General features: G+C 41.9%; 1 protein-coding gene across 1 annotated transcript in view; it reads left to right on the forward strand.

Annotated features, from left to right (window-relative positions):
• trrap (transformation/transcription domain-associated protein) overlaps positions 1-23814 on the forward strand; it is an 81902-nt gene that overhangs the window by 19828 nt on the left and 38260 nt on the right. Inside the window, exons 30-48 of the mRNA XM_080048559.1 lie at positions 21-191; positions 509-577; positions 1790-1810; positions 2330-2449; positions 4042-4161; positions 4448-4612; positions 4783-4964; positions 5286-5484; positions 12212-12340; positions 13685-13951; positions 14448-14654; positions 16538-16696; positions 16952-17107; positions 18345-18455; positions 19106-19252; positions 20976-21189; positions 21369-21497; positions 22373-22522; positions 22946-23045. Coding sequence (XP_079904685.1) covers positions 21-191; positions 509-577; positions 1790-1810; positions 2330-2449; positions 4042-4161; positions 4448-4612; positions 4783-4964; positions 5286-5484; positions 12212-12340; positions 13685-13951; positions 14448-14654; positions 16538-16696; positions 16952-17107; positions 18345-18455; positions 19106-19252; positions 20976-21189; positions 21369-21497; positions 22373-22522; positions 22946-23045 — 2816 coding nt within the window. The remainder of the gene's footprint in view (positions 1-20; positions 192-508; positions 578-1789; positions 1811-2329; positions 2450-4041; positions 4162-4447; positions 4613-4782; positions 4965-5285; positions 5485-12211; positions 12341-13684; positions 13952-14447; positions 14655-16537; positions 16697-16951; positions 17108-18344; positions 18456-19105; positions 19253-20975; positions 21190-21368; positions 21498-22372; positions 22523-22945; positions 23046-23814) is intronic.

Genomic DNA, 23814 nt, shown 5'->3' on the forward strand with positions numbered 1-23814 from the left:
TTCCCTGTACTCTGTTTTAGTTCCTGGAAGGTGCAACCATTGAGGTGGACCAGATCCACACTCACATGCGCCCCCTGCTCATGATGCTAGGCGACTACCGCAGCCTGACGCTCAACGTGGTCAACCGCCTGACCTCCGTCACACGTCTCTTCCCCAACTCCTTCAATGACAAGTTCTGTGATCAGATGATGGTGAGACAAACATACTCCTCTGTCCTCCTCCGCATAATCTCAAAACATATTTTATTCAAAACATCTGATGGTACAGAATGCAGTTTATCATGGCATCATCAACAACCAAACCTGTTAGATAGTAAACTGTAGATGAACCTTGAAGGAATTAGCAATATTGTGGTAACAAAACCGGCAGGGCATTCATTGTTTTTACAAGATATTTTGTAAAGTGGGGCAAAATGATTTAGTTATTTATTACTTGAATCATTTTTGCCAAGCTCTACCTATTGAGCACATACTGCACTAACACACCGTCTGAACCTTATCTTTCTCAGCAACACCTGAGGAAGTGGATGGAGGTGGTGGTAATAACACACAAGGGAGGCCAGCGCAGTGATGGCAGTGTAAGTATACACACTTTGATATACACTTTACAGCCCTAAGAATGCATATACAGTGTGAAACTTTTATCATTCATACACATATAGAAATGTCTTGTTTCTTTCATCTACTTTGGCAGACATTTTGTTTGAGTGCAATGCAACACAGAAGTAGTCATAGTCTGTAGGCGAGGGTCAATACAGCTTTCTACTAGCACTTTTTTTTTTTGATTCAGTTCACCTGTCCCGTCCAAATCAAACAGCACTCACTGACGGGGGCAAAGAAATTGGCCCTTAAACACAAAAAGCCATTGTTGAGAGTAGACAACACCTCCTCAAACGTGGCCTCCTCCCAGATGAGTTGTGAGTGGCCATATTACAATCAATGATTAATTAGGCGCCAGGCAGGCGGTGGTGGGCCCAGCGCTGCGTCTCATTATCTCCCCGACAGATAACCTTGGTAAGGCAGGGAAAAGGTGAGAGAGAAGGAGGGGAAAAACCAGCTGCCTTTCCCTCAATGAAATAATGTCCAATTTTTGCTACCTTCTCTTTGTGAGGTCATGCAGCCACACATCAAATGGTATGTTTAATTAGATGCAAATTGGCCCTTTGTCTTTCTCATTCTCAAACTAGTGGTCTTTTGTGCCTGTTGACAGCAAGGCTGGCAGTGACAATTAAGCCAGGGTCGGAGGGATCATTTAGCCCAGCCTGATAAAGACAAATACTGGAGAAAGAGGGGTGCAGCAGGGCTGTTGAAGATGGTTTGAAAACATGAAGGCCGGCAGGAAAGAGGGTTTTTCAATAGCAGAGGAGAACATGTAGCAGAGTAACGACCCATGAGGAATGAGTAAAGGGCTCGTATGCAAAGAAAACATTTTTTATCATTTGAATGACGGGGTTCAACCACAAAAAAATGTAATTTTTTTTTGTATTTTTAACCTGATATCTGTCAGAAGAATGTTTTTTTTCTTCATCCAAATGCCACGGATTCAGCGTAGCTCGACTAACATTCTAGCCTGGCTCCTGCCCTGCTATTCACCCGGTGCTGAGAAATGTCGTTTGCGAGTTCGCTCTTAAAGGTTGCTGCTGTGTGCCCATTCATTTCATTCACCTGTCTTATCTGATCACCTTCCATATGGAACAAAGACAGACAAAACACTATACAGCAACACATACACAAAAATGCACACATACTGCTCTGCTGACTCTTGATCATTGTCTCCCGTTCCGGTACAGCCTGCGTTGGAGGGCGTTGAGGTGAGATGTGACCTGGTGTTGTTAAATCTGTCAGTGATCTAAACATAGTTCAACCAATGTGATGCTGGTGAAGGGAACCAATGTTGTGGTAGTGGTGCTGGTGTAGTTGCCCTGTATTTCTGTGTCCTTGTGTTTGTGGTTAGGAATGTTATTATGTCTCAGCCTTGCTCTAACCTCCATACGACTGTTTTAGAAAAGTCCAACCCCCCCCCCCCTTCCCTTTTGACTTTAGCACCTCTAAGATAACAATAATTCAAGATGTATGAAAGTTATCATGAAACTGACCTATTTGCTTGTTAACTAAGCACATATAATCCAAGAACCACACCCTATGCACCTTCTCTGTAGGAAGAAAATTAATATCTAACACACATTGTATTTTGATTCATCCTCGTCTTCCCACAGTGGCTGTCCATCAACACTGTTTGTCACACATAGTCTCCGTGTCTAGTTTGTTTATCTCTCCAAGAATTTTAGTCACTCCCTTCTTCCCTCTCTTCTCTTTCTCTTTCTCTTCAGGAGATGAAGATCTGTTCGGCCATCATTAACCTTTTCCACCTGATCCCAGCCGCACCTCAGACCCTGGTCAAACCTCTGCTGGAGGTGGTCATGAAGACAGAGAGGGCCATGCTCATAGAGGTAGGACAGCGGCATTTAGACAGACTTGAAGGGATTGTCGTACTTTAGAACAAGTACACGCAGACACAAAAACATTGCTTGATGATGAATCCTAGCGCACTGCCCAAATGGCAATTCAAGAAACAAAAGGCTTTAGTTATTTTTTCTTTCTCATCAACGTGTGGTATCGCAGAAAGCAAGTATGACTGAAACATACTTAAAGTGCTTTTATGTTTATTTCATTGTTGTTCTCCATGGTCTTACAAGAGAAAATGTCATTTAGATGTATGAAGCAAGAAAATAGAGATGGATTTCAATTAATTGGTACAATAGCATAGATAAGGAAAATGGCGTGAAGATAAAAATTACAGTATGAATGCATTAAAAGGACGTTATATCGACATCACTTAACCCATTGATGACGGCTGCTGCGCGACGCCACATTGTGTCTCCTGTATCTCCTGTGCAGCATAGAATGCACCGTCATTGGTTCAAATACACATGAGGTGAGTTTTGTTGATTTTTTAAGACCACGTGACCACCCAAATGTTGTGTGGTTTGCCGAAAATCACGTCAATCAAAAAATAAATTAAATAAATAATACAAATAAATAATTTAAAAAATAAGCTGGCTGTGTCGGCGATAGTGTATTACAGAACAGTTAGTGGCGTTCGGAGCGCAGAATCTAGGTCTACTATAGGCTACTGACGAAAATCACACAACACATTGCATCTATTTATTAACAATATTTAAGAATTTAGGCTATATTTTGCTGCTCCAACTCAAATTCAGCCCAGCCAGGCGATAGTTAAGTTTCAGTTTCGTTTTCATCTCCGTGGTATACAGCCGTTTGGACCGACTGATCGGCTCCCGACAGCCGGAGTCAGTCTGCGTTCCAGTTGTACTGGGAAGTCGGATTTATGGTGCCAGTGATAACTGAACTAAATAATAAAATAAAGCTATCTTCTCCTTCCTATATCTGTCTATCTTTATCCCTCCACTGCACACTCAGTCACTACTATCCATGCTAAAAGGAAGCAGGATTATAACCTCATTTAGCACATTATTTTTAAATATTTTATATTATTTATTCTTTTTTTTTCCCCCCCCATCTAATTTTGACGAGTTTTAGATAAATTTGTTGGTTTGTAAGCGCTAAGGGAGCATATTTAAATAAAACCTGTGAACCTTAACTTTTAAATGTATTTTATTTCATGTTTCTATGTGCTACACAGGCTTAGATATTAAGGTTTTGGTAGACGTTGACAATTCGTAGTATTTTTTCAGAAAACCCTCAGTCATTAAAGACATGCATCCTAGATTGACATAGTCATCAATGGGTTAAGACAATTTATTTAACTGTCAACCCACGATAATTTTTCAATGAGTACAGATACTTGTAAACTCCCTTGATCATCTCATTATATTTAACTTTTCATCCTGGGATAAGCGTCCTAATCCTATTTGATCTATATCTGATGTACAGTGGTAATGACACATTAAACCCTGCTATTCAGCACATACCTTCGCCAGAAATCGATGAAATAATTCAGATCTTTTCATTTTTCTAACTATTTTCCTTGTTATTTCTCTCCTCCTCCCTCCTGTTCCAGGCTGGCAGTCCATTCAGGGAGCCTTTGATCAAGTTCCTGACGCGCCACCCGTCTCAGACAGTGGAGCTGTTCATGATGGAGGCTACGCTCAACGACCCCCAGTGGAGCCGCATGTTCATGGTCAGTCACTGGCAGCTTTGAGTAGCAGTCCCCGTTAGTCTTTTCATTTTCATATTTGCAGTTGAAACAGCATTATGCTGCCACACTAATTGGCTATAATCTGGGATATATTGCGTGTCTTGACGCTCAGTGGTCCCGTTGACATCAAATATAGATGAACTCATATCATATCACTCATATTTATGTTTTTGTTTTCACAGTTGTAACTGATGTTCATGGTTATGACTATCCTTACTATGTGTAATTGTGTGTTATAGTTCCTGTATGTGTGTGTTTTCATATGCAGAGTTTTCTGAAACACAAGGATGCCAAGCCATTGAGAGACGTGCTGGCCTCTAATCCCAACCGCTTCGTCCCCCTGCTGGTTCCCGCTGGCACTGCAGCAACTGTCCGTCCTGGATCTCCCTCCACCACCACAGCCAGATTGGACCTACAGTTTCAGGCCATCAAGGTATGCATGCTTTATTACTATCTAACCAATTTATATAACCTCTACACACACACACACACACACACACACACACACACACACACACACACACACACACACACACACGCACACTGACCTGACTCTCAGGAATTCCTTAACAACTATTTTTTTTCTTCATCCCCTCTGCTCAGATTATCAGCATCATAGTGAAGAATGATGAGGGCTGGCTGGCAGGGCAGCACTCTCTGGTCAGCCAGCTGAGGCGGGTCTGGGTCAGTGAGGCTTTCCAGGAGAGACACCGCAAAGACAACATGGCTGCCACCAACTGGAAGGAGCCCAAGCTGCTGGCCTTCTGCCTACTTAGCTACTGCAAGTATGTACACATCTTTAAATTGTAATGGGGATGAGAATTGCATAAATATTGGACAACTTCTTCGTAGGACCTGCAATGCAGATTTTGATATGAAAATCTTGGTTGGGAAGTATTGAGTAATGATATGCCCTGTGTGTTTGGACCCGAGCGTAACTCTGAAATGAACAATGCTACTGTAAATGCTAGTGATAAACCTAAAGAATTTAGAGACCCAATATAAGACATTTGAGTTATTGGTTTGTGTATGGCAATAATCTAATAACGCATACAATAGTTGTATCTGTAATCACTTACCTTATTCAACCCCTGTCTCCTCAATAGGCGCAACTACTCAGAGATCGAGCTGTTGTTCCAGTTGCTGCGGGCTTTCACCGGTCGCTTTTTATGCAACATGACCTTCCTTAAAGAGTATATGGAGGAGGAGATTCCCAGGAACTACTCCATTGCACAGAAAAGGGCCCTGTTCTTTCGCTTCGTTGAGTTCAATGACCCACACTTCAACGATGAGCTTAAAGCTAAGGTACGTACGCTGGCAATCAGAACAGCATGACTTCATGCCACTGGGACCTGATATTCTCAGAGAATTTTTCAATTGCAAACAGTCCACTGGGATTGATTCTGAATAGATGACACAAGGTATTATACGCAGTCTTATACCTGTATGCGTCATTTTCAATCAAACACTTCAGTTTCGACAAAGGGATTAAGGACTCTGCAGTTTTTTCTGTTGTTTCTCTTTTGTTCTTTGCCTTATATTGTCTGCTGAGGAAAAAAATACATCTAGTAAATATTCTCATTTAGAACTGAAGGACACGTTAACCATTGCAACAACAAAACAAATCACAATATGACTATAATCTTGGATCTTTTAACCCATTGATGACTATGGCACCTGTGAAAAACACCTCTTAAACCCTATGGCAATCTAGGATACATATGCTTATCTCCTGAGGGTTTTCTGAAAACCAAAACCTTAATATCTAAGTCTCTGTAGCACATAGAAACATGAAATAAAATACTTTAAAAAAGGTAAGGTTCACAGGTTTTTATTTAAACAGAAAAAAAAAGAATAAATAATATAAAATATAACATACATTGTTTTGTTTTTTTAACATGCCACTCCTGTTCTCGATCCAAAGGATCATCCGGTACTACACCACAAACCTCTTCCTCCCTCTCAAACTCCTCTCCCAACTCTATGTCGCTGCCCTCGCTGTCAAACTCTTCCGCTGACTCAGCCATCTTGCCTCTTTTCAAAAAATGTCAACAAGAAACGCACGTGTATGTCGGTTTGATTATCCCATTGATGACTATGGCAATCTAGGATGCATGTCCTTAATGCCTGAGGGTTTTCTGAAAAAATAGTATGAATTGTAAAATCTACCAAAACCTTGCTAAACGAGGTTATAATCCTGCTTCCTTTTAGCATGGATAGTAGTGACTGAGTGTGCAGTGGAGGGATAAAGATAGACAGATATAGGAAGGAGAAGATAGCTTTATTTTATTATTTAGTTCAGTTTAGGGCTGCAACTAACGATTATTTTGATAATCGATTAATCTGTCGATTATTTTCTCGATTAATCGATTATTAATCGAATAGTGTTTTGGTCCGTAAGATGTCAGAAAATGGTGAAAAATTTTGATACATTTTCCAAAGCCCATGTTGACGTCCTCAAATGTATTGTTATGTCCAAAACACACAGATATTTCAGTTTACTGTCATAATAGGATTAAAGAAACCAGAAAATATTCACATTTGAGAAGCTGAAATCAGAGAATTTGGAAATTTTGTATTAAAAAATTACTCAAAACGATTAATCGATTATCAAAATAGTTGCCGATTATTTTAATAATCGATTAATAATCGATTCGTCGATTAATCGTTGCAGCTCTAGTTCAGTTATCACTGGCACCATAAATCCGACTTCCCAGTACAACTGGAACGCAGACTGACTCCTGCTGTCGGGAGCCGATCTGCTGGTCCAAACGGCTGTATATCACGGAGATGAAAACGAAACTGAAACTTAACTATTGCCTGGCTGGGCTGAATTTGAGTTGGAGCAGCAAAATATAGCCTAAATATAAGCCATAAATATTGTTAATAAATAGATGCAATGTGTTGTGTGATTTTCGTCAGTAGCCTATAGTAGACCTAGATTCTGCGCACCGAACGCCACTAACTGTTCTGTAATACACTATCGCCGACACAGCCTGCGTATTTTTATTATTATTATTTATTTATTAATTTTTTGATTGGCGTGATTTTTCGGCAAACCACACATTTTTTGGGTGGTCACGTGGTCTTAAAAAATCAACAAAACCCACCTCATGTGTATTTGAACCAATGACGGTGCATTCTATGTTGCGCACGCCATGAAAATTAGATAAAGTAACAATGCTGCACGACGCAGCATCAGGCAGGAGATACAATGTGGCATCGCGCAGCAGCCGTCATCAATGGGTTAACGTGATATTCGGCCAACCAGACAGCATTTGGATGGTCACGTGGTTTTAAAAATTCAACAAGACCCGCCTCATGTGTATTTGAACCAATGACGGATCATTCTATGCTGCACGCGCCATGAGAATGACAACAAAACAAAAATGCTGCGCCATGCAGCAGCCGGCCGGAGAGTCAGAGTTGCACAATGCAGTAACCGGCGGGAGATACAATGTGGCGTCGCGCAGCAGCCGTCATCAATGGGTTAAATCTTCTGTTTTGTTTTGTTTTTTGGTTATATTGCTCAGTCCAAAATTCTTAAAGCTCCCCAGTTTTCTCTCTTTACTTTGGCAGTGTGGAACCTGATTTGTGTGACTTTTGTGGTTGCGTGGTTTTGCTTTGTTAGAGTCACAAAGGTAATTTTGTTTCTTATTGTAGACCCTCGGAGGCTCACAGATGAATGCCTCTGTCCTCTCTACCTGACCTGCTGCTGAAAGCATTACAATTATTGGGGCTGCGTTTTAATTAAGCTCACTCTCCTGCACACGCACACACACACACACACACACACACACACACACACACACACACACACACACACACACACACACACACACACTCTCTCTCACACATATTTTACACAGCTGTAACAGGCACACAACCTGGCACAGAGGCGCGACAGCACTGCTGTTAAGTACAAACGGGTCAGTGGGGAACGTCTGCCCTGGCACGCTGTAGCACATAGCACAATGGCTGTGTGGCAAGAACGCACCACTGGATACACACAGACACACACACACAAGAAGCTGGCAAGTGCACCCAGACACCCACATCCAAGGACATACGCTTGTGTTTATGATGCTGCTTACTCCACGCTGCCCTTTTTGCTCATGTTAGTTTGCGTCTCTTCAGTGGCATATGGACTGGGGGGAGAAAAGGAGACAAAGTGAAGGCAGGGGGAAGAGTTCAGCCATTGTGCTTTGTCTCTAGTTCAAAATGCTGTGTTGTCATTTTTTAGCAGTACAGAGTTTTGCCCATTTTGTTGTTTTTTGCCTTAATTGTTTTCCTCTGGTGTGCAGCAGATGCTTGCTGTGTGTTTGAGGAGGAGAGACAGATGGACAGACAGACAGGCAGACACGCAGGCAGATGGGACGTGTGTCTGTGTGAATATGTTTGTGATGATTGGTGTACGAGTCATGATGAGTAGAAGAATGAGTGCGGTTGTTACCTCCACTGACATTTAAATAATTGCTCTAAGCATTTTCCCCGGAAGCATAAATCACAGGGAAGTGTTTGTGGGCTGCATAGAGGCATCGAGGCTTGTGTAGCATCGCAGGGGTCCGAAAAAACATTTCACTGAGAGCAAGACACAGGGAGGTGTGTGTAAGAGAGAGAGAGAGAGAGAGGAGAGGAACGGTGTGGGACAGCAGCAATGAATCATCTCTGATGGCACAGACTGACCTCCCGCTGCTCCCGTAAAGCTTCTTCTGTTTTGTCCACAGTTCTTCCAAAAACTGCTTTTGTGCTGCTTTTTGTTTGGTTCATAGGCATTTGACTATTCATGGGATAGATTTCAAGCTGACAAGCAAACAAACAATTGTATTAGGGCTGCACGATATTGCCCAAAATGATTATCACGATTATTTTGGTCAATATTGATATCACGATATTTTACCACGATTATTCAGTAATTGTAGTGAGTAAAATATTTTTATTGGATTGTCACGTAAACATAACAGCGCTTTCATATCCATGTGATCGGCTATGCAATATTACTGATAATGTACATATATTTGCATAAATATAATAAATATTTACCTGAAGTCAATGCATTTCCACAAAGAAAATATAAATCAAAATATTGCACCAAAACTTTACTCAAAATCAAATCAACAGAGCACTGCTTTAACTTTTCCTTGTGCTACATTTCTGTTGAATAACACATATTTGTTTCCTCACCTGACCTCATTGCATCTCCTAAAAGCAAAAATATAAAATATTTTACTCCATTCATTGTACCTGCATGATGGATGTGTATAAAACTTGATTTTGAACTAAATAAAATTGTGCCCACAATGTATAACTAAAATAAGTATATTATGAGCTGCGCCCTGTCAAAATAAATCACAACCTATATGGCTCTACTATGTCGGAATTTAATTTGAAAGGACGGAGACGGGAAGTGGCAGGTAACACTCAGCAACACGTTAGTTAAATGTTGCTGCCTCTCATGCCTTTACTCCCAACGCGAGGTTTCATCTTCGCTTCAGGTCGTGTGTACGCTGAGGCACAGACTGTATGGAGTTATTAGCAACCCTGGGAGCTTGTCTAATAACTGGAATAGTCATTGCAAACCCACTAGGTTCTTATGTAATGAAAACGTAGTTCAATACGCCAGCAAATAGGAACGACCAAGGATACGAACTAGCAACGGTGGAATAGTCTACTCGCCCAGCTAGACTGCTTCAGCTGACTGAAGGCTCCGGCTCAGCTGTTAGCCAACATGCTTAACCAGAGCTCCATCTAGCTAACAAAGCATTATTCCCCAAAATCTATAACAATTCACGGAGAAAATGACTGCCGAACATTTACATGGCGGGCTGCAGCCTGAAGCAAAACGTACTCACGTCGTCTTGCTGGAGTCCTGTCGGACATTAACCATGACTCCTGTGTTCCCTGCTCTCCTGATACATGCAAAGACGTGTTGAAAAAGTATTCCATTGTTTTCTGAACGAGTAGTAGCCCTGTTTGTGGACGTCTATCCATCAAAACTATGACGTAGGTCCTTAGGTGACCCGTTCGCTATACATTATACTCTTGACAGCGGTCTGTCTGGCTGGATAACAGACCTGGCAAAGTGTCATGTAATAATGGGTTATAAATCCGGTCCCACACAAAAAAAGAGACTAACAAGGGGATGTATGTGATTTCACAAGCGCAGATGTCTGCTCTCGCTCGCGCGATAAGCAGCAGCAGCAGCTTGCTTCTTCGCGCGGCTCTTGGAGTGCTTTCTGTCTATGCGGGCAGAAAATTGTTCACACTTTGGGGGCGGAGCCACTGGACTTTGATTGACAGCTCTCGGGGAACCTGGGGTTGCCAGGTTGGAGCATGAACAGGCACATGATCAGCGAGTGGTTTGGGGAGGGATTGATTTGCTTCGCAGCTGAGCACACATTTAAAATATCGCACATTCATGTACACGTCATCGTGGGAAGCCAATATCGTCATCGCGATGAAAATTCGATATATTGTGCAGCCCTAAATTGTATGAATTTTATGAAGCACAGCACATCTGCTATTTTCTTTCTTTTTTTTGTTCCCAACATGGCATTCAGTGTGGCAGTTTTTTTTTCATCATCAGTCTGGTCTACATGCTGTGCTTGTATCAGGGAAATCAAACTGCATTGTTAAGATGGAACAACAAATACAGTACATATTTGTGTTAGTACTTCCACCTGTGCTACGCCTCTTCTTTTATGTAAATGTGAACAACAGAAAGGTAGATAAAGAAAAATGTTAAATACATATTTGAAGCCAAAGACATTTCTCTGCAAGAAATCAATGGATGTGTGTCAGGTGAGAGTCGAGGGCAAAAAATGTGTACGTTTTAAGAAAGGGTTCTTGTTCATTAATTTACAAATTTTAATCACTCAAAACCTCCTGTGGCTATTTCACAATAAAAGTTATATATATATTTGCACATTCCTGGTGTATGAGGGCCTACCCCCACACTTTCAATGTCCCTCTTATTGTATAACTCACACTTGTTGTTTGTTAAGGGGAATAGAAATGGGTTACAAGATAATTAAGACACCTGCAGAACGACGTCTAGGCTAGTTGCCCAGAGAGAGAGAGACACATGCGCACGCACACGCTGTTTTTGCTGTGATCTTACAGTGATTAATGTCAGAGAAGCTCTGAATTAATGGGAGCAGATGAGACTGAAAAACAGACTAGTGCGAACCATGCATTTTCTTGTGTCTTTATTTAGTGGTGCGTGTGCCTCTCTGCATGCTGGTGTGAGTCTATCAACCATGCATGTACATTGTGCAGAGCGAGTGTGAATAATGTGCTATTGGCGGAGCTTGAACATATGCTGCCACAGCTCGTTCTCCACTGAGCGATGCCCTGTCCTCCCGCATGATGGATTGAATAGGGGCGCTTCATTAACAGATAGCAGCTTCTTTTAATAAATGCAGTCGTTAGCTATATTGTAGCGTGGGTTATTCTGCATTTTACTAGCTAATCAAGTCTCCATTTGCACATCACTGGTTCCAATCCCTGCAGGTTTTAGGGTGTTGGTAAATTGCAAATAAAGCTGTCCCTTATCAGCGATAGTTTAGATTGTTTTTGCTCTCACTGCTTTTGGTTTAATTAAGAGAACATGTAATGCTTCTTCAGTATTACCTCAAGAGTGGAAATAGCTTTCTTCTTTGATTCTTTAAGTGTCACACCTTTTTGTACCATGGTTTTTGAGGTTTGACATTGCCTTGCTTCAAGTCAGTCTTTTTTTCCCAAGTTCTTTTCCCTCCCCAATAAATCCGTTTTTTCTCCCCCCCTGTTATAATCAAAAGGACCTCTGTCTCTCTGATTTTAGAGCAGATAACTATTTCATTAATGAATTATGTTCCTTGGAGAGCTGTGTGTGCGTGCAGATTTTTCTTTAACACAGCTTTTGAAAGACCACAACAGGTGATTCCACTGATTATTTTCTCCTTTCTTGTAGGTGAGCCATCAGTGAATGTTTTTGGGTTCTTTTTTTTGTATCAGTCAGATCATTTCAAAGTGTGTTTTTCCCGTTTCACAGGTGCTGCAGCACATCCTGAATCCAGCCTTCCTGCACAGCTTTGAGAAGGGGGAAGGTGAGCAGCTGCTTGGGCCGCCTAACCCTGAAGGAGACAATCCTGAAAGCATCACCAGTGTCTTCATTACTAAGGTAAGCATACACTTGCTGGTATTATTTTTCCTACCCCTATATGGAGGATCTGGAGGGTCATGGAAATTGAAATGGAGCATTTCCTTATTTAATATCTAATTGTACATTTAAAACAGGAATTAATAAATGTTTTTTTCAAACCATTAATTAATCCATTATGAAATAGAGGATCAATACAAAACAAAATAAATAAGAATAAATAAACCTAAATAAATAAGAGCATTTTAAAATCAATTTGAAAATGCCATTTTAGAAACGGAATCGGATTTCAATTTCCATGACCCTCCAGGTCCTCCATACCCCTCACGTCTTTATTCACAGTCAGTCTGTTCACTTCTACCACCTTCTCCCTTGTTCATTACTCAACAGCCTCATCTCTCCATCCAACCCTCTGATTTCATTACCTGGTGCATTTCCTCTCATAATGTCCTATCAGTCCGGCCCATCTCCATGCTCTGAGTCACCATCAACTACATCCCACTTAGTCTGATTATTCTTCCCCCACGTCCTCCGCACATTACATGATCACTTAATTGCTGCCATTCCATCTCTCTCGCTCCTTCTTTTTCTTCTCTTCTTTGTGTCTTTTTTCCCCTCTCTCTGTCTCTCTCACACCAACCCGTCTTTCCCTCACTTTTCATTCATCAAGCCACACTATAATACCGAGTGTAAATCACACTGACATTGTGACCATGCTAAAGGTCAGTGTGTTTGTTTGGACTGTGGCACATCTCATCACTGACTAACACCACTCCCAATGGGTCCACAGCAGCCTGGTTAAAACTTGTTTCTAACTCACCTCCCTCTCTCTATTGCTGTCTTCCCCTGTGTACAGTACATCTCTTCAGGAAATTCAGATGGTGATATTAAATGGGGAGGTCTTTTTGTAAAGGGTTTTCAATGTGTGTAGTATATTGCTGTCATAGTGGGATGTCATTCAAATGTGAACTTTTGAATTAAAGTTATCTAAGACTTCTGATGACCTCTGTCTGGTAAGAATTGCAGCTGCACCACCAGGACAAATTAATGGCATTTTGAGATAATCAGCATTGACTGATATCTGCGCGCAAGAAGCCCATTAAAAAAACAACTTCTGCAGCGTTGCCAATGTACCTTGTATTTTTTTCTATTTTAATAATAAAATACATCCAGAAGTCCCGTATGGCAATATTTTACAGAGCCAACACCAGGGAAGGCCAGGTGTTGTGCTTTCTAAATATTGGTATTAGCATAGGCCATTGAGAGACCCATACCAGTAAACCACTACTCTGTATCAGATACTGTGCCTTTTCCTCCCTTCACTTAACACTCTTTAACCCCATGTCTCTCCTGTCACTCACAAAGGTTCTGGACCCGGAGAAGCAGGCCGACCTCCTGGACTCCCTACGAATCTGCCTGCTGCAGTTCTCCACGCTGCTGGTGGAGCACGCACCCCACCACATCCACGACAACAACAAGTCACGCAACAGCAAGCTGCGGCGCCTCATGACCTTTGCCTGGCCATGCCTACTGCCCAAAGCCTGCGTGGACCCTGCCTGTAAATACAGCGGCCACTTACTTCTGGCCCACATCATTGCAAAGTTTGCTATTCACAAGAAGATTGTCCTGCAGGTGAGGAGGAATGCAAATAAAGAGTTTTATACATAAGGCAGAGTTAAAGATGGGGAATGGAAATACTGCATGGCATATTTGTGTAGCCTTCTAAAATGAATCCATGCCAAAACAGACGGAAAACAAGCAAAATATCAGCATGACAAAGACACAACTGAAATGAGAGTACCACAGATGTATACTACATAGAACATAGTAATTGTAAAGTTAAATGAACAAGCAATACGTATTGTAAGTAGTCAAAGGAATTGAGGAGAGGAGAGCAGTGTGTGCAAGTGAGAGAAAAAGGAACTCGGTATGTGCCTGCCTAAGAGCAAAGTGGTATTAAATCTAATTTTAAATATTATATTGTAAATATAAATATAAAATTTTACATATTATTAAGTGAAGGTAATAGGAAATGGAGTAGTTGCAGGTCACAAAAAATAAATAATAAGTAAGCATCAATGATATGGTGAAATGTACTAAAAATATTATTGCATTTCCTTTTGTACAGGTCTTCCACAGCCTGCTGAAGGCCCACACCATGGAGGCCCGGGCCATCGTACGCCAGGCCATGGCCATCCTGACCCCGGCTGTGCCTGCCCGCATGGAGGACGGCCACCAGATGTTAACGCACTGGACTCGCAAAATCATCGTGGAGGAGGGACACACTGTACCGCAGCTGGTCCACATACTGCATCTCATTGTGCAGCACTTCAGGGTGAGCAGATATAAAATAACAAACAGACACTGACATTTCAGTTTGTATAGGCACATAATAGAGTGCACATCCTTCTGTCAGCCACTACTGAATGTATTGATTTCAAGCCTACTTATACGGGCTACGTCGCAGACAGCACAGACAAGACAAATCTGATTTCCCTGTACAATAATCATGGGGAAATTGTCTGAACTCTTTGGAGCAATTTACATTCTGTATTGTTCATCCCAATTTAGAGTTAAGCAAAGTGTACCTTTTTTAAGTATGACTGACTACGGACTATCAGTTACTCTACATTTAATGGTAAACCAGGGTAAGCTGCCATCAATTGAAGTGAGAGGGCAACTGCCTCTCCTGTGTGCATGCACGGCCATTTGTTGCGACTGCTCAGTGTGGCTTCGGAAACGGCAGGGAACCACGCGGGGAAAACCAGCTGAGACGCTATTTATACTGATTATTTGAGTGCCATGAAATTATAGGATGCCTCTTTATATCCAGTCCTCACAGGAATGGAGTATCATCATTAAAAGTTGGATTACCTTGTATGGCCCAATTAGTACTTTTTTTCTGATATGAGTTAGTTAAATTGTATACCGAAAGTAGTCACAGCGATGGTGATGTGCCCTGTTGCCTCCTAGTCAAAAGCTAGAGCATTCATCATCGGGCAGTGGCGCCAATGGTAACTGCCTGCTGCCTTTAATCGCCTTAATGTAGACACATTCCCAGACCAACGCTCCTAGCGATAATCGACAGTGTCAAAGAGCGCCTAGTCTGTTAGCGAAGCCAACACCAGCAAAGGATCATTGGCCTTTATGTTATGCCTTCCTCTGCCCTCTTTACTCCTTCAGCTGATGTTCATACCGCCTCACCGGTCAGAACGCGACAGTCTCTTAGCAGAAGACTGACATTTTCCTCTGCTCCTCTCTCTATCTCGCTGACAGGCTGCTCTCACTGGGCCAGATGACTAATCTAATGTAATCACATCAGCATAATTACACTGGGGAGAAGATAATGACAGACAGATGAGATACTTTGTGCACGCGCGTGTGTGTCTGTGTGTATGATAAAGAAATATAGAAATTGTGTGCGTGTTTGTCTGTGTGCGCACGTGATGGACAGGGCTTAGCCACTGTGTCATTAAGGGACTGTGAAGGCCCCGCTCTATCGACTATAATTACCCTCAAAGTGAGAAGCTTTAATATTCTTTGACACTGGCAACAGCCCCCCGATAGACATCTCATCTCTTGCTCTTTTGTCTGTGCGTTTGAGAAGTCCCAGTTCAGTTTGCGATGAAGCTAAGTGACTCTTGATTGTGACGCTTGAGAGTGTGAATTCTCGGGGCAAAGTGTGTCATCATGTCCTTGAGACTAAAGTGGTTATAAGACTTCAGAGTTTGCCTCTTCCAACGCAGTCTCAAAGTGACTAAGAACCCTGTTTAACTTTGCATGTGTTATCCACCCCATATTCCAGAGCAAAGTATTGGCAATGTAGAAAAAGTGACATTACATTGCCTTTGACTTACTTTTTAATTTTTGTCAGTCTTCATTATAATGGTTCTCTGTGGGCAGGCCGGAGAATGACTGTAGTCAGTGAACGGGACTCTTGGTTAGGGCTGAAATGAAGACTGTTTAGATTGACCTACAAAGTGGAGGATTCGTTAGGTTGTAATTTAGCTAAATATTTCACTCTTTTCCTGTCTTCTCTCATGTGTACTTTTTCTGTTTCTTTTAAACTCTGCCATCAGCATCAGTGACCATCTGCTGTTTGTGAAAATGCAGCAAAGTCCTAGCGGACACTTTGTGTTAAAAATACCACGTGGCAACTTGGGTTTACTTGACATTCAATATGTGTATTCACTATTATATTTTCTATTGTCTTTGCAGGTGTACTACCCTGTGCGCCACCACCTAGTGCAGCACATGATCAGTGCAATGCAGCGCCTGGGCTTCACCCCCAGTGTGACCATAGAGCAAAGGAAACTGGCTGTGGACCTGGCCGAGGTGGTCATCAAATGGGAGTTACAGAGGATAAAAGACCAGCTGGTGTGTACATGGATTGTTACAAATACAAATACACAATCAATACAAAATTCAGAGAAGGAAGCTGTCTGAAGTATACTGTTTTCATTTACTTAACATTAGTCGGTTTATGACTAATGTAAACGGTGTCATGTAAAGCGTCCTGTTCAAGTCACCATAGATATTAAAAGAATGTCTTAGTCATATTCCAAAGATAACTACGACCAGTTAAACGATTGACTCACCACATCCGTCTCTCTCCTGTCTTTGGCGGTGCAGCCGGAGTCAGAGGCTGAAGTAGGGGCCGGCGGTGAAGGGACTAGCAGTGCAGCTGTGAAAAGAGGACTGTCTCTGGAAGCTTCTGCTGCTGCTGCTGCTACAGGACAAGACGTCAAGAGGTTCCGCACGGCAGCAGGAGCCGCCTCCTCCTCCACGGTGAGCTCAATCCACCATCACTTAGAGGCCAGTAGAATGTGGCTGTGTGAGTGACAGGTCCCTGTGCACACTCTCTTAAGCCAGGAATTGGTCTTATTTGTTACTCCCTCCAACATGAGCAGTTGCATCCTCGTACCATTAAAAGTTCTTGTTTTCCAGTCTGAAAGATACTTTGATCAGGAAACCATTCATCTAGCTACAGGAGATAACAGTTTTTACAACAGTATTACGGCCTCACATCTGTTTCATCTTGAATCCAACTGTGATCTTTTTCTTTATGTAGTCAGTGCTTGATCAAAATCTAACTTATTACATTATGGTCAATCTCAGATGCATACAAAACTAATATTTCAAAAGGCAATTTATTATTTCTAATGACAATGTTGAAATCGTCTGTTGACTCTATTAGCTTGTTATCACAGCCCTCCAGGTTTTGCCGGGCACCCTAATGATACTGCCAGTCCAGAATGCATCTGCAGTCCCACAACAGTTAACTGCATATTTGTGCGTCTGTGTGTTGTAAACTGCATGGCCATGATTGCCCAGTGAAAACATAGTTTTACTAATGTTTATTCACTTTCCTCACTAAATATACAATATTTCTCCTGTTTATATTCTAAAACGGATATGTTCTCTAGTTTTTAATAAATGTTACATGACCATACTAATACAATTTGGATGTCTCTTATCTACATGTGGCTTCCTGAAAAGCAACTCAAATCACAGATGCATTTTTTAAGATGATAAATATGAACAGTTATCTTTTTATTATGATGTGTTAAAAATGACTTACATACTTAAACATAAGCCATTATACTTTGGATAAGCGGCTAGCGCTGACATAATGTTAGAAGTTACAGTTTTAATTACTGTTTAATTCCCAGTTTCTTTTACCTAATGTCAGGAGAGAAATGCAATAGCAGCAGTTGTTTCTGCTAGAGCCAGGAACATGTTAATTGCTCAGGAAGTAGCCAGATAATAATTAGTTGCAGCCTACTTTTACAAGTAAGAAATGTACCCAAAAACCTGACTTTGTGCTGGCTCTTTGATATTCTCTCTTAACTATAGAGTCTATGAAGTGTTTGTCTGTCAAGTTTCTTAGCCATTGAAAGTTTAAAGTCTTCTTTGTTTATAGAGTCTTTCTTTTCTCTGTCTTCAAACACAAAGCTCTGACATATTAATATTAATAATGTTTGTGTTTTCGTATGGTTTCTTTTTTTTATTATCTTTTTTTTAGGTGTTTGGCCGTAGCCAGTCCATGCCAGGTACAGAGACCATGCTCACTAAGCCTGTCGAGAAACAACATACGGACACAGTGGTCAACTTCCTCATCAGGATCGCATGCCAGGTAACACCCCCACCATAAGTGCTATACACACATACACAGCCCACCATCTCACTCACACTCGCACACACAGACACTCCAGGTATGTTTCTGCCATCAATAGAGCCTGCCAGGAAGGACACAACTATTCTAACCTCTCAGTGGTGAAGGTAGGACACACCTGGTGGCTGTCCTAAACGCATCTTTACACACACCACACACACACACACAGCTGTCCCTAGGTCTATGACAGTGATGACCTTGGTTACAAGCCTGAAATAGACTGTTGAGATTTCTCTCACCTTGACTTCTCCTACTTTAGTTTTTGGACCAGGTTCCATTCTCACTGTTCATCCAACCATCTCCGTTAAATATAACCTTCTGTATAATTGTGGGAAATCACTATGCTCTCGGAACAGTTCAATTTAACATATATATTATTTTTTTATGCATTCCACTTGAAAAATCCACAATGACATTGTATTGTGATGCTAAATGTTATCCTTTCTTCCTGATTGAAGTACGCTCTACTTCCAGGATGTGCCACTGTTGAACTCTAGCTGCAATCTTGCCATGTGTGATTGACACACCTTGTCAGGACACCATTGTGAAACTGAAGATGAAGACCCATTGTCATTGATAATGGTAATGATACCTTCCAATCTCCTCTCCAGGTGAACGACAGCACCAATGTGGCTGGGTCTCCGGGCGAGCTGCTCTCCCGGCGCTGTGTTAGCCTGATGAAGTCCGCCCTCAGGCCTGACATGTGGCCTCGTGCCGAGCTCAAGCTACAGTGGTTTGACAAGCTGCTTATGACAGTGGTAAGATTAGTAGTTAGTCTGTCTTTTATGTTCCAGATAACCACATACACACTTTTGTCAATACATTGTTTGGTGCTAAGCCATTGCTACTTCTGTGTTTCTTCTCCGCATTTACCAACAATCACTTGTCAATCACTGTTTACGGACATAAATAGTTTTTCTTTGGATTCTCTATTGATAAAATCGTCTGCCCCTATCTCTTTTTTGACGGGAACTTTTGCTGCTCTTCAGGGTCAAAAATAATTTCACCATTTCACACATTTGAAGTTTGCAGTGCAAGTTTATGTAATCAACAGTGTTTGAGGCATAGAAGAAAAACAAGAAAAACTAAATATTTTTCTTAAAAGCAGCGAACGGTAAAGCATAACTAATGTGTCTGTAAGACCGCAGAAGTTTCTCTGTCCCTGCTTAAGCTCTGTCTTGGTGTTTGCACTAACGTCTCCGAGTCCTTTGTCTGTTATCAGTAATACATGAAGTGAAGCCCCAACCACCATAATGACAAAATAATGACGGTGGTGAGATAACATGAGTCTATTGGGTCTGGCCTGTGCCTTCTTGTTTAACCCTCCACCCTTCTTCATTCTAAACTCCTCATCCTTGCCTTCTGTATCGCCACACTATGCCTCTCTGCCTCTTTCCTCGCCTTTCCCTCTGCCTCTTGCCACTATTTCCTCATCTCATCTCTTCTTTTCTTTTCAGCCCCTTATCACAGCCTCTCTTCTTTCTCTCTCGTCTTATCTGTTGGCCCTCTCCTTCTCTTCTCATCTCCACCACTGTTCAGACAAGGTTATCACTATTGTCACGTACTTCCGTTGTTCCCTTTTGGGGATTTACTTCCCTTTTGCATCACTGCACTTTCTCTCTGCCTACACACAACGAACACACACCCAATCTGCCCTTCCACAACCCATGGGAATTGTCTGACAAACAAGGCTTTTTGTAGGTCTCATACAGACACACATACACAGACTCTCTTCCCTTGGGAGCATGCTCTACCTGCCCTGCCGCCTTTGCTCAGACTAATGAACGATGTTCTAAATCGGATTACCTTTTATCATATCACTGTACTGGCATGGCAGTGATTAGGAGTCGGGAGGAGGGGGTGAGAGAGGGCAAATGAGGAGGGGCAGGGGACACGCACACAATCAGGCACATACATGCATGTGCCCTATCTGCATGGCCTCAGAGACGAGATCCCATTCTCTTAATACAGTGTCAAATCAATACTACCCTAATATCTACCAGGAGCCTTATCACTGGAGTCGCTTTTTTCATTAGCCTAGATTTGTCCCAGATTATCCTCTGTGCGCCGCCATCGTAAACTTTGATTACAATTTAGACAAAATTAGGACCCAGTGTTGGCCATTGATCTTTGGTTTAGCCACAATCCCATCGTCTTGGTTCTTTTGTGTGAGAAATACCTCTGTGTGTAGAATATTGATTCCTGAGTTGTCTGGAACTTGTATGCAATAAAAAACTTAAAATGAATAATGCATCTACTGAACAATATACTTGAAGAAGATACTATAGCTTTTCTTTAGCCTGCATGTTTTCTTTGATAGGGGATAAAAAAAATTCAGAAGCATACATGCTAATTATTGGTCTTTTGTAAAAAAGAGAAAAAATAAAATAAAAATAATAATAAAAAAAACTGACACAAACACTAGAGTACTTGATTAATGTACACTTCTTGGTTTAACCATTCTCCTCTTTGTCCTCTCAGGAACAACCAGCACAGGCCAACATCTCAAACATCTGCACTGGTCTGGAGATTCTCTGCTTCCTGCTGACGGTGCTGCAGTCCCCGGCCATCCTGGCCCATTTTAAACCCCTCCAGCGGGGCATCGCCGCATGCATGACCTGTGGCAACACTAAAGTGCTGCGGGCGGTCCATTCTCTCCTATCCCGCCTCATGAGCATCTTCCCCACTGAGCCTAGTAAGTTAAACCCAGGAGTGCCCTACACGTCTGACTTCTCTCTGAGAAATTAACCACCGTCTGTGTTCATTGAATGATGCTTAAATTCTTAATATTGCTTTTGTCATGTCATGTGCTAAAAGCAAGATATTTGTTTTAGTTTTTCCTTGTTTGAAGCAAACGCTGCTCTCTCCCTCTAGGCTCGTCTACAGTGGCCTCTAAGTATGAGGAATTGGAGTGTCTGTATGCTGCTGTGGGCAAGGTCATCTATGAGGGCCTTACCAGCTATGAAAAAGCCACAAGCAACACTAACCCCACACAGCTTTTTGGTAAGACCTTCAGCTTAGCGCTCCCTTATTTTTTTTCTCCCCCTCATTTAATCTTTCCTACCCCCTTGTGCTCTGTTACTCTCACTTTGTTGCTCGTAAACCCTGGATTTCTTTTTATATTTTTCACACCCCCTCTCGTTTCCCTACAAAAGCCAAGCTACCTCAGTCACTTTAAGCAATTATGCCGGTGAGTGGGTCGTTAAAAGGCGAGCAGAATGGCCCTGCTGCTCGGGCTAACATCTGGTCTGTTTAAACTGAAGCCACAGTCCAGCGGTTTGGGAAAGGTTGTCTCGGGAAGGATTGCTGCTTTCGGCCAGCCTCCCTGTGCGAACATTACTGTTATCCTCCCAGATGTCAGAGGGTATTTATGGAAAAGACTATCACTAGAGTGTATTGCTAGGAGACACATATTTGATTTTTTTCTCTTTTATTTGAAATATACAGTCTCCTGTAAAAAAAAAAAAAAGGGCCCCCGAAGAGACAAATTGCTATTGGAGAGCAGTTTTAAAAGTAACGCTATTTGACACGTTTTCCCAAAATGGCATTTGTGGTCAATAAAAAGCTTTAAGTATCCTGTGGCCGCGTATAGGAATCTGTGCTATGATGTGGGGGTGATATTTTAACATAAGTCTCCCCTATAGGCAGCAGCATAGAGGGACATTACTCAAACCTGTCCCTGGCTCTGTGACACTCTAAAACTTTTTTTTAGATTCCCTCAGAAAAAGAGAAATCCAGGTCCATGTCATACTGTGTGAATGAACATCAGACGCCTACAGGTGTGTGTGTGTGTGTCTGTTACCTTGCCCCACAGACGTTGGGGATCTTGTCAGGTAATTGTATTTTCCATTTTCCTTCTCCCCTTATTGGTCTTCCAGGAACACTGATGATCCTGAAGTCAGCCTGCAGTTACAACGCCAGCTACATCGATCGCCTCATCTCTGTGTTCATGCGCTCACTACAGAAGATGGTGCGGGAACACCTGAGCCCCCAACAGGCCAATCCAGGGGTCACGGAAACTAGCACAGGTACATGCACAGACATGAATACAGTCAAGTGGCCAGCCAGGCAGAGTCATATCAAACACACAGTATAACTTGTGTAACAATCACAATGATTACAACATACTTTGAAAATGTATAAGGAAAGAAGGTACAGTCTTCAACTGCCATTTAAGTTGAACTTATTCTGCAGGGCTGCAGTTACAGCCAGCTTACATTATCAGGCAGCCTACTGTGTGTACTTTCCCCAACCTTGATCCAACAAGGGGTTGACTGTCTGTGAGGTCAGTTGTAAAGTATTCACACACACTCACAATATGTTGACCTTCCTGAGACTCAGTTAGAGCTCAGATATCCCATGTATCTCAGCAGTGCCTGGCTCCACACAAAGACTATCAAAAGTTCTTCATGAATGGACTCAGGTGTGTTCTCAATAGCTGCCGTGGTCAGGGGAGATCCACTCTGCTGATAGTCTGCTCTCACAGGGAACCTTCCTTAGGTCTAGTTCCCACCCTGTATTGTGTATCTCACTGGATAAAGAAAACACATGGTCACCTTGTGCTGTTTTGCTATGGTTTTAAAATGGTAGACACTGTTTGATGCAGAACCTCTTGACAAGTTGCCCGATGCATGTCAGCAAGGCTAAATAGAAGAGTTTCACAGCTTTAAATGTTGTTGTTCAGGTGCTCAAGGTTGTTTATTTTTTCTCAGAATCCATCTTGGTTCCCTGTTCCCATATTCTCAGAGCCTGGCTTCACCAGTTTTATAGAAGTCAGGCAGTACATAATTCCTGTTGCTACTTCTCAGATGGGAGGTAATGACTGTAAGATGCTATCAGTGCTTTAAATGGGCTCCTAATGACTTTATCGGGAAACACAGACATTTACCCTCCAGCAGACGCAGTTCTAGTCACTGAGACCAAAGGCTATCTGACCAGCGAGGCCTTTTCCAAAAGATTGCTCATGTCTCACTAATCTAATTAGCTGAACGGAAGTAGTTCCATCCTGATTGTATCGAAAGGGTTTTGTTATATTTTGGCTGTTACCACTATGCGCTAATCACATAGCAAATCCTGAATTGGAGTGTAAAAAATGTGCTCAAGGCCCACTTGACTTATAAGAAAATGGGATAAGAAAGTCTTCTGATTATTTTCTGCGACAGCTCTTCGATTTTAAAATGTGGAAAAAAGAGAGAGAGAGCTTATATATGCCATCATTTATCGACAAATGTCAACAGAAACTTCCACTCTGCATTATTATTAAAATTGCCTAAATTGTTACTGTGTTATTTAAAAAAAATCTTTATGTCTCGTTCGTCTC

Source organism: Ammodytes marinus (genome assembly GCF_949987685.1).
Source record: "Ammodytes marinus genome assembly, chromosome: 20".
NCBI lineage: Eukaryota > Metazoa > Chordata > Actinopteri > Uranoscopiformes > Ammodytidae > Ammodytes > Ammodytes marinus.